At 34.3% G+C, this 18818-nt stretch overlaps 1 protein-coding gene across 1 annotated transcript in view; it reads left to right on the forward strand.

Moving 5' to 3' along the window:
- SCN1A (sodium voltage-gated channel alpha subunit 1) overlaps positions 1-18818 on the forward strand; it is a 96224-nt gene that overhangs the window by 49430 nt on the left and 27976 nt on the right. Inside the window, exons 17-18 of the mRNA XM_022569939.3 lie at positions 16680-16800; positions 18597-18751. Coding sequence (XP_022425647.1) covers positions 16680-16800; positions 18597-18751 — 276 coding nt within the window. The remainder of the gene's footprint in view (positions 1-16679; positions 16801-18596; positions 18752-18818) is intronic.

Consider the following 18818-nt stretch of genomic DNA (forward strand, 5'->3'; position numbering starts at 1 on the left):
CATGTCTATGAAAATGGATTTGGGAGATAAAAATTACACATCATTTTTGCAAAGCATTGTAAAATTTTTTCAGGATTTTTAATTTGAATATTATTTCAGTTCAAACTTTGTTCATTAAAAACTTGAGTTTTGCTAAAGAATCTGATGGAGGCTGATTGTTTTAGTTGTTATCTTTATATTTTAAAAATTGGTTCTGAAGTTCTGTTAAACTTGGCAGTATTCTTCCTAGTCTGATTTTCTTTGTCTTGAATCTTAATACCTTTATTTAATATTTGATGAAGACTAATAACTACTCCATGCTATCTGTTGCATTAAAACATGTTTTTCTTTTTCTACTGAAGTATAGTTGATGGACAATATTATATGTTACAGGTGTACAATATAATAGTGATTCACAATTGTTAACGGTTATACTACATTTATAGTTATTATAAAATATTGGCTGTATTTCCTGTGTTGTCCAATATTTCCTTATAGCTTATTTTCTGACTAATAGTTTGTACTTCTTACTCCCTTACCCCTATATTGCCCCTCCCCTCTTCCCTCTCCTCGCTGGTAACCACTAGTTTGTTCTTTATATCTGTGAGTCTGCTTCTTTTTCATTTATTCACTAGTTTTTTTGCATTTTTTAGATACCACATATAAGTGATATAACACAGTATTTGTCTTTCTCTGTCTGACTTATTTCACTTAGCATAATGCCCTCCAAGTCCATCCATGTTGCTGCAAATGGCAAAATTTCATTCTTTTTTATGACTGAGTTGTACTCCATTGTATGTATATGCCATATCTTCTTTATCCATTCATCTGTTGACAAACACTTAGGTTGCTTCCATATCTTGGCAATTGTAAATAATGCTGCTATGAACATTGGGGTGCATGTATCTTTTCAAATTAGTTTTTGTTGTTGTTGTTGTTTTCAGATATATTCCTGGGAATGGAATTGCTGGGTCATATGGTAGTTCTAATGTTAGTTTTTTGAGGAACCTCCGTACCTCCATACCACATGGCTGCACCAATTTATATACCCACCAACAGTGTACAAGGGTTCCCTTTTCTCCACATCCTCACCAACAATTTGTTATGTGTATTCTTTTTGATGATAGCCATTCTGACAGATGTGAGGTAATATCTCATTGTGGTTTTGATTTGCATTTCGCTGATGATTTAGTGATGTTGAGCATCTTTTCATGTTCCTATTGGCCATGTGCATCTCCTCTTTGGAAAAATGTCTATTCAGCTCTTTTGCCCATTTTTTAATCTGGTTGGTTTTTTGTTTTTGTATTTTTTGATGTTGAGTTACATGACCTGTTTATATATGTTAGATAGTAACCCCTTATTGGTCATATCATTTGCAAATATTTTCTCCCATTCAGTAGGTTGTCTTTTTATTTTGTTGATGGTCTCCTTTGCTGTGCAAAGGCTTTTAAGTTTAATTAGGTCCCATTTGTTCACTTTTGCTTTTATTTCCTTTGCTTTAGGAGACAGATCCAAAAAAATATTGCTATAATTTATGTCAAAGAGTGTTCTGCCTATGCTTTCCTCTAGGAGTTTTATAGTATCCGGTCTTACATTCAGCTCTTCAATCCATTTTGAGTTTGTTTTTGTATATGGTGTTAGAGAATCTTCTAATTTCATTCTTTACATGTAGCTGTCCAGTTTTCACAGCATCATTTATTGAAGAGACCGTCTTTTCCCCATTGTATATTCTTGCCTCCTTTGTCATAGATTAATTGACCATAAGTGTGTGGGTTTATATCTGGGCTCCCTATCCATTGATCTATGTGTCTGTTTTTGTGCCAGTACCATACTTTTTGATTACTGTAGCTTTGTAGTATAATCTGAAGTCAGGGAGCATGATTCCTCCAGCTCCATTTTTCTTTCTCAAGATTGTTTTGTCTATTTGGGATCTTTTGGGTTTCCATACAAATTTTAAAATTATTTGTTCTAGTTCTGTGAAAAATGCCATTGGTATTTTGATAGGGATTGCACTGAATCTGTAGGTTGCCTTGTGTAAGATGATCATTTTAATAATATCGATTCTTCCAGTCCAAGAACATGGTATATATTTCCATTTGTTTGTGTTATCTTCAATTTCTTTTTCCAAGTACAGTTCTTTTGCCTCCTTAGGTAGATTTATTCCTAAGTATTTTATACTTTTTGGTGCAATGGTAAATGGGATTGTTTTCTTAATTTCTCTTCCTGATAGTTTGTTGTTAGTGTATAGGAGTGCAACATATTTCTGTATATTAATTTTGTATCCTGCAACTGTACCAAATTCATTGATGAGCTCTAGTAGTTTTCTGGTGGTGTCTTTAGGATTTTCTATGTATTGTATCATGTCATCTGCAAACAATGACAGTTTCACTTCTTTCCAATTTGTATTCTTTTTATTTCTTTTTCTTCTTTGATTGCCATGGTTAGGACTTCCAAAACTGTGTTAAATAAAAGTGGCAAGAGTGGACATTGTTGTCTTGTTCCTGATCTTAAAAGAAATGCTTTCAGCTTTTCACCATTAAGTATGATGTTAGCAGTGGGTTTGTCATATATGGCCTTTATTATGTTGAGATGTGTTAACTCTCTACAAATTGGGTTTTTCATAAATAGATGTTGAATTTTATCAAAAGCTTTTTCTGCATCTACTGAGTTGGTAATATTGTTTTTACTCTTCAATTTGTTAACCTAGTTTATCACATTGATTGATTTGCAGATATTGAAAAATCCTTGCAACCCTGGGATAAATCCCACTTGATCATGGTGTGTGATCCTTTTAATGTATTGTTAGATTTGGTTTGCTAGTATTTTGCTGAGGATTTTTATATCTATGTTCATCAGTGATATCTTTGTCTGGTTTTGGTAGCAGGGTGATGCTGTCCTCATAGAACGAGTTTGGAAGTGTTCCTTCTTCTGCAATATTTTGGAATAGCTTGAGAAGGATACATGTAAACTATCCTCTAAATGTTTGATAGAATTCACCTATGAAGTTATCTGGTCCTGGACTTTTGTTCGTTGCGAGATTTTCATTACTTAAAACTATTTTATTACAAAAACCATCCATAATGAATACTTTTCTGCAAAAATTTGACATAATTTACACTCATACATTTTCATTTGTCTTGAGCAGGGCTAACAGGAACACTGATTTCTTTATTAAGCAGTGATCATCCACTGAACCACTGGAGAAAGTTCTATTTCTTCATACTCTGTCATTTTATATCTTCAAACACTGCATTAATTGAAAATTTAAATGTTTAGTAGAAACTTTAGAGATAATTTAATGCACTATTTCTCAAATTATGAGTCATAACCCAGTAAGAGTTGATAAACCAATTTATTGTACCACTAATTTAAAAATTTTTTTAATTTAATAAAATAATGATATCAGAGCACATTGCACATTTAGGAAGAACTAGTGAGTGACGCTCTTGTTGCCTGTGCTGAACTATAATGCACTGCTTTTCTAATAGAGTACAACCACTAGGTCCATGGGTGTAGGGCCTGAAGTTCAGGAGTTCTTAAGTGTAAGAAATGCTGTTTCAGCTCTTTAAAGGTAGTGATCATGGAGTCTTCCTGACCTAGGCAGAATGTGTGGCTTCTTTTTTGGTTCTCAGAGATATAAGGCACAAAGTGTGGGTAATAAGCAACTCATGCTCTAGGCTATGCATCTTACAAAGTTATCATATTATTATAACCACTGATATGCATGTATGTCTCTCCTTTTATGTTGCAACGTATATACGTGTGCATTCTTGGTAAAAAGTAGGCACTCAAATCAAACTTTTCCAGCTCACTTAACTCTTTTTAATAGAAGCAGTTTGAAGGTATTCATCACAGTTACTCTGATGAGAGCATTCTTGAAAATAAAGTTTTATTTCCCATCATCCAGACTCCATTTTTCTCTTGATTCAATCCAATATTGAACTTTGTTGTTTTTATCTTTGTTAAACATTTCACCTTGTCAATTTATATTGGGCTTCAAGGAAAGTAATAATCCCTTATCTTTTTCCCATGAATTGCTGTTGAAATACAGTTGTTTCTCATCCAGTTGGTATTTTTATATTAAATACTGAAACTTCTATTCATCCCCATTACATTTCAATTTCTTTCATTCATTTTTGAATCTGGCTTTCTATAAATATTCTTTTATAGATTATTGTCCCAGTTTTCTTTTACCATGCACTTTTCTTTACCATGTCTTCCTTTTTGGTTAGAAATAAACCCATACAAAATTGTTTCTCTTCATTGCTCCCCTAGTCTTATATAGTACTCGCTTCATCAAAGCAAGGCACAAATCATAAGATGCTCTGCTTTTAGTGGAATTAAACTGAAAATAGATACCCCAGAAGATGAAGATTCTTTATTCTACATTAGGAATGCAGCCTATAATACGTTAAAGTAGCTTTGCCATTTTGATTTTTCGGTTTTGGCGTTTACTCTTTTGCCTACCTTAATTTATTCAACAGTTACCATGTGCTAAGAAATGTATTAGATAATGAAGGATACAAATGAGCCATGATTCTGCTTATATATATACATATATGCATTTAGAAAGATGACTCTCTTCATAATTATATATGTATACAAATACACATATACATGTATCCACACACATACATACATTTGCATTTTAGAAAGATAACTTTCAACCTTTAAATATGCATTTCCATACTGGAACATACCTTATTGACTAAAAATATTACCTGTCATGACCTCTGTTTGACCTATTCCATTTTAATATATTAATGTTTCCATTCCTGAATTTCAATAATTAGTCTTATCTACAATGGGCATTATTGAAATTATATTAGTGCCTTGGGTTAAAATTACCAGTGCTCATAGTTTATTATCCATTTTTGAAGCATTTGTTTTCAGACATGTGAGGCTATAATTATAAAGTTGTTGGTAATGGAGTATTCTCCAAAGTCAAATACTGGGTTATATAATTCTATTTTAGCCACATACTGTGACCTTACTTGACTATCTAATCCTCAATTTCCTCATCTCAAAAATGGGGATAAAATCACCTACTTTTGGGGGAATATTATTAAATGAAATAGTAAATGTAAAGGACTTAGCAAAGTGTCTAGCAAATTGTAAGTATTCAATAAATTGTTATTATTATTATTTCTAGTAGCATTCCCAACACTCTGTTCCTGGTAAGTTTTCTCTTAAGAACTACTAGTAACATATTCTACTATTTGTCCTTTTATGCTGTTTGCTTTTTGCCCTCTGTCATAAACTGTTTTACGTTTATCTGGAGAGAGTGATAAATTTTGTATTTTCTGTCTAATTTTTAAACTGTTTTCATTAAATTCTTGATAATGGTTAACATTTAAAATATTTTAAAAAACTATTTTTCTGAAGGGCATTCCAGTAAGAGGGAATAAATGAACAAAAACCTAGAGCTATGAAGCATAGAGTGTGTTTAGAAATAATTAGCAGTTTGCTGTTGCTGGGACATAAAATCTAGATGAAAGTAGAGGCATAAGCAAGGAGCGGATAGTCTGTTTCCAGGAAACCAGGAATAGACTGATACGAAGAAACACTGTAAAATGGAGGCCGGTACTTCCTCCATAAGGTACATACTCATGCATCACTGTCCCCCATTCCAGGACAAACTTGAGAGCTATGTTTTCTATACTTTCCCCCTTTTGGTCCCCCAAAGCAGAAAAGGCATAGCATGGGTCACATTTCCTCACCTTTTTAACTCACAATGGACCTCAACCTTCAAAGAACATTCAGATAATCTAAAGTATTGTTTTTATTTTTTATTTTTTGCGTTACGCGGGCCTCTCACTGTTGTGGCCTCTCGCGTTGCAGAGCACAGGCTCCAGACGCACAGCCTCCAGACGCACAGGCTCAGCGGCCATGGCTCACGGGACCAGCCGCTCCGCGGCATGTGGGTTCTTCCCGGACCGGGGCACGAACCAGTGTCCCCTGCATCAGCAGGCGGACTCTCAACCACTGCGCCACCAGGGCAGCCCTAAAGTATTGTTCTTAAAACCTCAGAAAGTTTCTTGACTCATGGAAATAAATAGCTAGAAATATGGGTTTCTACTGAAAAATAATAGTAAAGAATGGAGGCTTGGACAGATTTTGAGGAGTTTTGAAAGCTGGGCAAAATCGCTGAGACTATGCAAAAGACAAATAAAGTCATATCTCCCCAATTAGAAAGTAAGTTGTTTTGGCAATGAATTGTGTTTTATATAATTTTAATCCTCTGAAGCACCTACTGTAATGTTGGGTGCATAATAAGGACTCAATATCTTTTTGCGTTTGGGCTGATTTTTATGAATACTAGACTAAGAGTCTGGTGGTCTTAACTCTATTATGGGCAATCACTAACTCTATATTATCCAGTTTCCTAATTTATAATAGGAATACATCTGTTCTGTGGTGCTTATAAGAATGTTGTGAGGATCTAAAAGCTGTTTAGAAGTTAAAAGGACTCAAAAAACATAAGGTAGTGATAGCTACTGATAGCGAAATTACTACTCTAATCTGTTTAAATAAATACTTTTAAAATGAATTATTAAACTTAGGGCTCTTTGGAATAAAAATATCATATTATTAAAGTAGTTAGGAAAAAGTACACTTGTTTTTGCAATGAGTGAACTCCAGAGTGAGTAAAAATGTCATTCGAGTCTTTGTATACAGTTCATGTTAGTAACAGGTATCATTTGTTGGATGCTCACCATGGACAAAGCACTGTTTATAGGGCTTTACATGTAGTGTTATGTCATTCAGTCTTCACACCATGAGACAGATACTATTATTCCAAACTTACAGATAAGGAAATTGAACTCAAAGAGTTTAAGTAGCTTGCCAAAATCACACAAATAGTAAGGATTGATCCTGACCTAGAATCCAGGCTGTCAGTTACAGTCTATGTTCTGAACCATTACATTAAATTTCCTTAACAATGTCTAAAAAGGTACTATCTCTGACCTCTATTTGAAATGAATGACACTTTATTGAAGACCTAAGAATAGGTGTCCACTGTAGAGTTGGTGTTGACTACCAAGCCCTCATCACTGGGCACAGGTTAATGGTATAGCCAGGAGAATCTCAGTCTCCCTCAGTCCTGGAGGGACCTTTCCCTCCTCTGCTGGCCTGTAATTTACACCGATCTGCTTCTGACCTGTGGAGTTCTCCTAATTACAGAGCGCTTATTCTTAGAAACTATGGTTACTCAAAGTTGTGCTTTAGGAAGATACCCTTCTGAGTTTAATTCTACCTATAAGAATCTTCCAAATAATTAGGAAACACTTCTATGGTTACATCATTAGCTTATGAAGCCTTTGAGAACAGGGAAAACACCAACCATGTCTTACTCACCTTAAGTCCGCAACACATAAAAAATGTTTATTAAATGAATGAATAAATGCATAATGAACGTTAATTCTAGATCCCATTTGTCGTCCCAATGATATTACCTGTGTTAAAATAATATTTACTTACTGCTTTGCCGATATTTTCTTATTTAATACTTTTATCTTTACTGTACATGGTATAGATTGAAGAACACATGATAATTTTCAACCTGTTGTACATTGCTGAATATCAGCAAATTAAATTTGTGCTACCACATAAAGGTCTACAGTGAATGCCTTATGTGAATAATAGTTTTAAAATGTGCATAAGAACAGGAATTAAGCTTATTTCATATCACACAGTATGGCCCACATTCATCACAGTGCCTAGCATATAGTAAGTAAATGTGTGTTAAATAAAGAAATAAGAATAGGAAGTCTTTGATTAATCTTGAATCAAATGGATATATACCAAGACTTTTACAAATATCCAAGTTTACGAACATCATGATAACAATTTTCCCTGTAGAAAAATGTCAGACAACATATCTGGGGTTATTAAGAATCTACTGGGAGATAGGTATATATGCCTCCACACTTTTTTATCTATACTGCCTCTTTACCTCATGGTCTCTGATACAGCAGGTTTTGCCTCCATCTTGTATTACAGTTTCTTCTTCTCAATAAGCCCTTACCACAAGCTTGTTTAAATGGTCAAGACTCTCTCATTCTAAAATAAAATAAAATCATGTAAATTTTAAAAGTTATTCCTTTGATTTTATCCTTTTCTTCAGTTTCTTTTGTAATTTCTTCCTTGAATTCATTGCTGATCTTCTTTAAAAGATAACGTGCTCACTGTCTCCCATTTCCACTGCTCAGTCATCTTAAAGCATCATCTCTGGTTTCCACCTTTACTTTTCTCTCTCAAAAATCACCAGTGTTCTCTTAATTGCCAAGTTCAGTGGCCCTATTTTACTTGATATCTGCATCATTTCCTAATTCTTTATGAGTCGTCATTCCCTGGCTTACAAAAGTCCAAGCTACTTTCCTCCCAACCATATGATCTCCTTCTCAAATAGCTTACAAGAAGCCTGAAGTCCTTCTCAACTTCTCTAATTGGAAGCCCCTCATCAAATTTACTGCCAAATCCTGTAGATTTTATCTCCTAAATCTGTCTCCAATCTTGACCATCCCCCGACTCCTCATCCTATTATTTCACCAGCATCAATAGAATTACCATCTGAAACACATTTCCATGGGGGGGGAGAAGGGCAGTCTTTATCATGAGCAACTTGATGGTCTTGAGAAGATATATTTCACCAGTCTAATATCTCATGGCTTATTTCAGTTCTAATCACATAGTTCCATGAAGTTTATACCTTTTGACTCCATAATTTCTTATTAGAAATTCTCTTCTTATCCCTGTCATTCTCTGCAAAATCTAGCAAAACAAAAAAAGGAACTTTGAGTTGTCTGTCAAGACACTGTCAGTTTATTCACTCAAACATATTGTTGTTTGTTGCTCATGATACCTAGCAATTCTTATTCTGGGCAAGGCTCTGAGACTCCCCTAAGTAGAATTACTACCTGCATAACATGAAATGTCTATATTGCACTCTATTTCTCTGTTGTGTATCTGTCTATCCTACTTACTAATCTTGTGAGCAACTTGAGAACAAGAACTGTGGTCATATACACCTTTGTACTTCTAGTAACTAGCACTGTACCTGGCACAAATGAGGTGCTTGATCAATGTTAATTGGCATCATGTAAGTTAATCTCACTTTTCCTGAATACATTTTTATCAGTTATATTTTTTGAAAGTGTACAGATAGAATAAACTAAGCAAGCCTATTCCTAAGTCAAATTAAGTTAGCAGCTTAATCTTTAATGAAGCTTCTCCTCCCTGGGGAGAGGGCAGGGAGGAAGGAAGATGGAGGAGAAAAGAAAACAGTCAGAATTTTTGTATCATTGCCTGACAGATGCTCAGGGAACACTTTGTAGAGTCCCATCCGGGTATTGACTGGGGGTGTCCTTTCAGCCCTTGCCTATTTCCTTGTCTTGAGCTATATAGTTCCTCAGGACCATGATTCCTGTGAGATGGCAACTACTCTCCATGAAGAGTACTACCATCTAGCCAACGGATACCCAAACTCCCTCTCCCTTATTACACCTAATTGATCACCATATACAACCAGTGCTACCTTGTCTTTGTCTACTCTGCATCCCCACCACCTCCACCCAATGTCAGACCTCCATCATCTCTCAGTTTTACTGCTACAGCCTCCAAAAAGGGCTCCCATATTCATATTCTCCTCACTAGTCCAGTTCCCACATAACGATAAGTGGTCTTTCTAAAAGGTAAATCTGGCCATAGCTCTCTCAGCTTTCTAACCTTTCAGGAGCTTCCCATTGCTCCCAGTCTATACTTCTTAACATGGCCTACAAGTCCCTGCAAAAGTGACCATTACTGACCTTTCCAGCCGCATGTAATAGTACTTCCCACCCCTCCCCAGCCAACTACACTGATCTTTCGTTTCCTAAAACTCCTCATGCTTTATCAGGTTCTGATCTTCATTCCTGTTCCCTCTATCTGGGATATTCTCTTACCCCATATTTCTTCACCTGACTCTCTCCCACCCCAACTCATCCTTCTGGCCCCAAATGTCACTTTTTTCTACCCTGTTCTTCTTAGACTGAGTTAGGTGGTGCTCTCAAAATACCCTATACTTACCTTATCATAGTGTGTAGCAATTGTTGCTTGTCTTGTCTTATTTTGAGCCCATTAGGTACTGGGCCTATTATATTCACTATTTTATTTTTTCAGTTCCTAATTTTGATGTTTAGCATATACTAATATTTTTTAGCTGAAAAGATCAAATATCAGCAATTACACATATTACAAATTATAACTGTTACGGAAATTGTTGCCATGTATCCAGTAAGCAAATGACATATTCCACGTGTTATCTTGTTCAATCCTTATGACAACCATGTAAAGTAGGGATCATTCTACAAATTAGAAACTTCAGCTTATGGAGGTCAAGATAACTGCCTAAAGTCCATAAAACCAGTCTTTGTGATTCAAACCCAAGCTTGTCTGACTCAAAAGAGAACTCTTCACCCTTTCACTGTAGTTATACAGTTCCCCTATCCAGTAGACACTTTAAAAATATTTGTTAAATATGTTATCATTTAACATTAAAAATTAATGTCAAAAGAATATTAGAGATTCTGCACTCATTCAGCAAAATAAATTTAACAATGGAAATTATTTGGTTTACAATTTTGCTTTCTAGCTTGGGAATTATAAATGCCATTTTGCAATTTTTTGCTTCTAATTCATTTGCAATCACAATAATTTTCTCTTGGTCCATTATGTGATGAGAGGTTATAATACCTCCTTTGTTCCTTTATAGCTAATCATCTATATAAAAATTCACTTTTGACATACTTTAAAGCAGAATTCAGAGTATATCAGAGCTGTATTTCTTCACCTTTACCCCTACCTTAGGCAAGTGTTTGAATAACAGTAGATTTCACAATAAGAAAATTTTATATTTATTAAATATGAATAATCCACCAAAGATTGTCGTTCCAATGTAAAGCTCGATGAAGAAATCATCTGAGTTGTAGGGATGATATGGGAATTAATGAGTTAATATTTGACTTTTCTAACTGCTCTGTGGAAATGCTAAATCTCAGTATAGAGTCTGTTCCTTTGATATTGTATTGTTGCCTTGCTGAGAGTTTTTAATAGAAGTCATTTTAATTTTTAATATGCTTAGTGTACACTAGAAATATTTACTAATGCACAGTGTATACAATGAAATATTAATACTAATATTTTTAAGGTTGTTGGCATCTCAACTATGTATGATTTAAGATATATATCTTAAATATATATGTTAATATATATATATAACAGTAAAATTTCCACCTTTAATATAGTATATGCCTAGCTTTTAAAATAGGTATTTTTTCAGAAATAAAAAATACATATGTGTATACATATATATATACACACATATTCTGTATCCTTTTGACCCTTAAATTCCAGACTTTTTTTTTTTTTTTTTTTTTAGCTGTACACGGGCCTCTCTCTACTGTGGCCTCTCCCGTTGCGGAGCACAGGCTCCGGATGCGCAGGCTCAGTGGCCATGGCTCACGGGCCTAGCCACTCCGCGGCATGTGGGATCTTCTGGGACCGGGGCACGAACCCGTGTCCCCTGCATCGGCAGGCGGACTCTCAACCACTGCGCCACCAGGGAAGCCCCAGATTTATTTTTAACATATTTTTATCACATTATAAATTGAACTTCTAGTAAACCCTATAAATAAGCTCATTGTAACAAACCAAGTCTAAAATAAAAGCATAAACATCCTACGATCAAGTCAGAGAACAACAACAACAAAACCCATTTAATCACTTACTCAAAGAAATATTGTGGAGTGTACTATTTGCTTTCCTTTGTTTTGCTTCACCCTCAAGGTCAAAATCATTTACTATAGTACAGAACATTTTTAAAAAGCATGAAATGTTGCATAAATCCATTGAGGAGGAAAAATGCTCTTCCCATCAGGGTTGTAGTTATTAAGTGGTTATTGAATGCCCTGATGTACAAGGCAAAGTGGATGCTTCAGATACGCTGTGGTTCCCGCATTCTCTCTGCTCACTTATTGTCAGCCTGCCAAAAATACATGGACAATATAAGTCCTTACAGAAATTGGGCTATTGAGAGTTACATGTGAAAATATACATATTTTTAAATGAACTAGCTCATTTGGAAATTAGTAAATTAAAGGTTGATTAATGGCTTAATAAACATTAAAATGGATATTTAAATAGTCTGTTAATCTCAAAGACCATGAGAACCAATTGCTTTATTATGTGAATGGTGAATTTCAAAATAAAATTAAATTTCAATGTAAGAACCAAAAAAGGAAAAATTAATTGTCCTTACTGGTTTTTACATCAATACAAGTACTTTTTTGAGAATGTTTTAGTTTTGCTGTTATCCAATTTATTTAGTATTTTATCTGAATTCTTATCTCATGTGCTAATATAGAGATGGACTCTTTCCATACATCTAAAAATTCTTCCCTTTTTGAGTAATAGTGTTATTACTCCAACCAAATAAAGAACTCAGAACCGCATCATCTTTGATTTCAACAATGAGAAATATAAGAATATATTGATAAAAGTATATTGGTTGTGAGAGTTTTAATACCATTCTTTTAGTCTGTGATGAATCAAAGAAAAATTAAATAAGGACATTGATAATTTGAATAATATAAATAGCAAAAATGTTATAAATGTATGTTATCTCAAAAATTATATGTACGAGAATTCTTATTTTCAGTGGCCCATGGTATTGATATATTTATACAAATTTCAAAGTAAGTCTCAATAAATTCAAACAAGCAGACATTGTAGGGCTATTATACCAATAAATTCAAGATAGAAGATATCATATAGGGTTATTAGCTAATCACAATGTAGTTAAATGAGAAATTAATAATAAAATGATAGGAACAATATAACCACTTGAAAAATTTAAAATGTCCTCCCAAACAGTAAGAACTTTTTCTTCCAAAATCTATGAAATTGGACCAAGCAGTCACTGAATGTCTTACTACTAACAAGGATGATCAAGAAAGGATGAAAGAACATGACAAAGAACTTAGTTTGAGAAATTAGAAAAGGAACAACAAAACAAAGGGAACATAAATAAAGAGAAATTAATGAATTATCAATGTAGCAGATGATATTAGTATAGCACATGGTTCTTAGGGAAAAAAAATCAATAAAACACACAAACTTTAGTGTTGTCAGCAGAATCCTAAGATGATGCCAATGACTCAATAAGCTAGAGTTCAGTTTGTTAATTTTTTATGTATTTTAATCTATTTGTTTAATACATTTATTATTTAATTTTACTTATTAATGTTCTTTATTTAGCTCATCAGTCAAAACCCTTGTTGCCTCCCGTGCATTGCCTAGGCACACTTCAGTTCAGTCACTTCTGTATCTGTTTCATTTTGTGTGTTTTTCTTTTCTTTTTCATACTAATGCTATTTATTTACATTATGTATGGACTTATAGAAAAAACACTAACTTTTTTCTCTGGTTAGCATAATTTATCTAGAGTATATTAACTGGCCTGAGCCTACTTGCCTGTGGTTTCGTCTTTCTAACAGTCACTTGTCATTTTATCTGATGTCAGTATGACAAAGGTGGGGCAAGTTTCCCTCGCTAGTGTGAGAATCAGGGTCTATCAAGGGGGTCAACGAGGATGTGGTTTACCAGGCTTCTTTTGCAAAATGTTGCTTTAGGGAGTTATTTAAACCAGATATGAATACTAACTTTAAAACTCGAACCTGTAATCATGTCCCATTCCTGAAATGTATACAAACTCCTTCCAATCCCAAACATTAAACTGCTTCATTTTGAAAATTGTTACATACTTACATTAAAATGTGCCTTTGGGCCTCTTGTTCCAGTCTGGGTTCATTGTTTGCGGTTCTGCATCATCACTTTAGCATGAGCCACACCTGTAATTCATCATCTATGAGTCCAGTTTAGGTTTTTCAAAGAGGACAAAGATTTTAAAGAACCTTATAAGGCAACCTGAATTTAGCATCCTTCCAGAAATTTATATCCCAGATACCCCCCCCATTTTTTGGCCACGCCCATGGCATGCGGGATCTTAGCTCCCCAATCAAGGATTGAACCTGTGCCCCCCACTAGACCACCAGGGAAGTCCCTAGATACCCCTTTTTAAAAATAATTATTCACGCCTAATTTTACAATAAGTTTTTTTATGTGTTTGTTTATGTATGAGAGATTTGTCTTTATTAAGTTTATGCAATGATTTCAACTTAGTTTTTATGAATACAATAACTAACTTTGTTTTCAAACTCATTTTATCAAATTATGCAAGAGTAAATTCTGTAATTACATTAATTTACAATAGTACAGGTTGATTTGAACACAAACATAACTTATTTTTGATAAGTACACAACTCACCAGGTGGAAGAAGAGATGCATAGGTGTACTAGAGTGTAGCCCACCTCCTGAGAAAATATCAGCACACCACCGGCATCAGTCATTGTGTTCTACAGAGAAAATGCCAAGCATCGTTAGCTTGGTAAGTCAGTTAGTATGGAGGTGGGCTAAATAAAAAGAAGTACGTGCCGAAAGAATTGTGCCGATAAAGTGTTGAAGATGAGAGCGTAATTATTCTTCTTCCACAATGATGGGCAAAAGCCACTATAAGCAAAAGCCAGAGAACATTAAGAAGTTCACCTTGACTAAAGGACAGCTTCTGTGAAAGATAGCTTTGGGAAATTTGGTTAGAAAGCTAATTTGGAGACAGAAATTTCATTTGGTAGTAATATCTGAAACAGAGGTATTCATTCAGTCACCAAATATTTATTGGGCACGTAGCATAATTCAGGCTTTGTGTTCCACAAAGGTCTAGAATTAGGTGAGGCGAGAATAAGGATGAACTTATTTATAGCTGTCCAAAGAAAAAGTGACAGTAGTCAATAGAGAGTTCATAAGAATTTGGAAGATGAAACTGAGAGAAGAGTTATTTCAAAGGTAGAATTAAATGACTTTACTGTCAATATTTGAAATGAATAAGACAAGGAGGTTTGAGTCTAGGTGCTGAAAGAATGATATCGCAAAGAATTGGAATCAGGAACTTGGTTTAAAAAGTAGGTTTAGGATAGAAAAAAAGGAAAAAAAACACATCTTTAATTAAGAGCATGCTGAATTTAAGTGACACTAGGCACACTTCTACTTTCCTGCCATAGTCCAGGCAGATCATGGAATATAATTACATTGCTTAAGATGTGCTTGGAAATTAATTTGTAAACATCTAGAGGATCACTTGTCTATACCTGGGAACTTGCCAGGAGCACATCTTCCAACTGAGTACTAATAATGGGCATTTAATTATCTTTTATATCCTTTTAAAATTTCTAAAATGTAGTTTGATTCCCAACTGTATGCATTAAAGGGAAAATATGCTTAGAAGTAGAGTAACTGGTAACATATTACAAAGTTGGGTTATAAGACAAGAATAGATAATTTTAAAGAATATTCTTAAGAATAAAGTTGGATATATTGGCGACAGCTCTCATCTGGAGAAAGTCTGACCCAGTAAGACCTGGAGTAACTATACATAAAAAAAGGTATCAATTTATTTTATCATCATCTAGGCAAGCCACATCAGGGGAGGATATTTAGGGAGGCAATAAGTAGACATAAATTAATTTTATATTATTTTAGGTTCACATCAGTACTCACAGTTGCTAATTGAAAACTGACATCTGGGTTATCAATAATATTTAGTAATGGATACAAAGTTTGATATGGAGCCTGATATTTAGCACTATGTGTGAAGAACTGTGATAAGCAAAAGCTGGATTTGTTCAGAAATTTAAAGACTTTTCAAACAGTATTTTAAAAAAAATTTCTCTGTGAGTTAAAGTAATATTATACCAAAATGTTTTATTATTGCTTGTGCTTAAGTTACTATTATGACATTTGCTTTATAACAAGTATATAATTCGTTTGGCATAATTACTGTAAACAAAGATTAAATAGAACTCATGTCTACACATATCCAAAAGTTAGTTTTTTGCATCTGATGAATTAATTTTCATGAAGACACTGAATATATGTATTATGTAAAATTCCATTATTGGTTTATGTTATAAACAAGGTGCCTTTGTTTTTGTGTTTCACTTCAAGATTGAATGGTAGATTCTCTTCATCTGTTAGACTCATCTTGATAGTTTTTCTATGGATTATTTCCACTTTTAAATTGATGGAAGAATTATAAGCATGTGAATACACTGTTTCTTTTATTTCAGAAACAGGGTGGTTGCACAGAAGTCAGAGCATGGGCTTTGGGCCCAGCAATAATTCTCTCAAATCTTGGCTTTCTCACTTGTTGGTTATATGACATTAGACAAGTTACTTAACCTGTCTAAACCTTAATTTTATCATTTGTAAAGTGATAATGATTATCACTAACTTCCCCTCCCCCACCCCTCCCTCTGGGGCTTCTCTAATTCATAGGACAGTGGTTTGCTTAGTACATGTTTTTGATGGCCGTTTGTAACTTCATAACATAGCAGTCTGACTTCATACACTGCAAATTATGGTAAAGGAGTTACCATAGATGATTTCCTTATTTCCCCTTCTTATTCATTCATTCTTTTTAATCTTAAAATCTCTTCATTTCAAGGAGAATCCAGAATCAGTTCATTGTACTAATCCTTTCTTGCTAGGCTATTTCTTAGGTACCAAAATAAAAGTGATTTACTTTTTATGTCCATCTCATGCTCAGAAACTTAATGAAAGCAGTAGCTCATCCGAAGGCAGCACTGTAGACATTGGAGCACCTGCCGAGGAACAGCCTGTAGTGGAACCTGAGGAAACCCTTGAACCTGAAGCCTGTTTCACTGAAGGTAAAGAACATGATCTTCATGTTAATCTTCCCTTTATAGAGTGCAGTTTTTTTTAGCTGTTGATCACCCAAAATGGACCACTCAGAATAGAACTTTGTAGTCAATCTAGTTCAATTACCTCTTATATGCCAACAGATTTAAAATCTCATGTTATGTTTTGGTTATATCTGCCCATTATGTGTAAGGGACCATGAACATGGAGAAAAGACATTTTAATGTAATCAAAACTAATGACTAATTTATAATATTTCAAATAAAATGGTGATTTCCCAATAAGTTGGCATCTTAAACACTAGTCAAAATTCTCATACACAAAAGTTACTTTAGAAGTAAATTTTTAGCTATTAAAGTCAAATGAGTTGCAAATGCTCAAATGTATTTTTTTAACAAAATCATTATTTTCCAATGCTTGCTGGGTGAAACAGGAAATAAGCACTGCCCAATACCTGATCCCTGCACAGTATCTAGTTTAGCCTGGCACAATATGGACAATAAGTCTAAGAGCTTTGTTTTCTCCATGATTAGTATTTCCCATGGTCTGAGTTTCTTGGGAATTTGAGTTTTGAAAGTATGAATATATTTGCATATTCTCTATTTTGTGATTTTTTTCCTCATAGGCCTGATATATATTTTCTCCCTCTTTTCCTGTATAAATTATACACATCACTCAAAGTCCTCAGAACTACCTTCATCCGACCATGGTGGAAAAAACTTCTTATTCCTCTGAACAGCTATAAATAAAGATATTCTTTAATTCACCTGATAACTAATCATGTATTATCTTATGAGGGTTCTTCTCTTTCTCATTTGAACTGTTATATATATCTTTACTGGCTTTCTTCCTTCCTTCCCTTCTTTCCCTTCCCCTCCTTTCTCCCTTTTCTTCAAGCATACCTGATTTTTTTTTGACTTGAGGCAGGGTTCTTTTGTTTATATCTGTTCTTAAAAACCAGATTGTAGGTTTCCTGGGGGCAAGTCCACATTCTGTACCTTTTTACATTTTTTCTCTTTTTCTTTTTCTTTTTTTTTAATATCCTCTATGGTGATTACAAAGGTGCTCACAAATTTCTCTTGATTTAATTATTTTTTTAATTTTATTTTTTTATTGGAGTATAGTTGATTTACAATATTGTGTTAATTTCTGCTGTACAACAAAGTGATTCAGCTTTATATGTATACATTCTTTTTTATATTCTTTTCCTTTATGGTTCCTGTTGATTTAATTCTTGTTAGAGTGAGTGAAAGCAGGATAGGGAAGGCAACACCAAATCAAAGCAGGACTAGGCAAATCACATTTTAGTGGACTAAATTAATCTTGAAAATTTTATAAGCTCTTCTAGGAGCACCACAAGAGAACCTAAACAGTAATAAACAGCATTGTTGGGTAAGAACTATATTATTACTCTGCATCCTCTTTAAAAGGGACGTTTTCTGCTTATTATTAATTTCACTTTGAAGTCCTTTCCTAGAGTGACTTCAACAAAGTGCAATAGCATGATATAGTACAAGGCAAAGCTACTTAACATGTACTTGTACTTTACAACGTTCTTTCTTGGACAATAGCAGTTGGGTCAGAAAAAACAGGTATTATCCAGGGAACCGTTTAAAGAGGCTGAATAATTTTCACAACTTCACTCTGCTAATAGATGTGCTCTTACTACTCCAGGCTTAGAGAGTTATCCTAGCAAGATAGAGATGGCAGTAGCAATGAGAAGATGAATCCAGGACACGCCAAAGGGTATCATTGAAGCAGCAGAAGTTATTTACCTACTCCTGTTTGAACATTATACTTGCAGGCTGTGTACAAAGATTCAAATGTTGTCAAATTAGCGTGGAGGAAGGGAGAGGAAAACAATGGTGGAACCTGAGAAGAACGTGTTTCCGAATAGTTGAACATAACTGGTTTGAGACCTTCATTGTTTTCATGATTCTCCTTAGTAGTGGTGCTCTGGTGAGTGAATGTTAAGCAAACGTGCTATAATGCCAAGTCTTAGAATCACCTAATACTAATGACTTAT

Source organism: Delphinapterus leucas, chromosome 8, assembly GCF_059928025.1.
Source record: "Delphinapterus leucas isolate spDelLeu-1000000601 "Yukka" chromosome 8, BTC_Dleu_Yukka2, whole genome shotgun sequence".
In the NCBI taxonomy this organism is placed as follows: domain Eukaryota; kingdom Metazoa; phylum Chordata; class Mammalia; order Artiodactyla; family Monodontidae; genus Delphinapterus; species Delphinapterus leucas.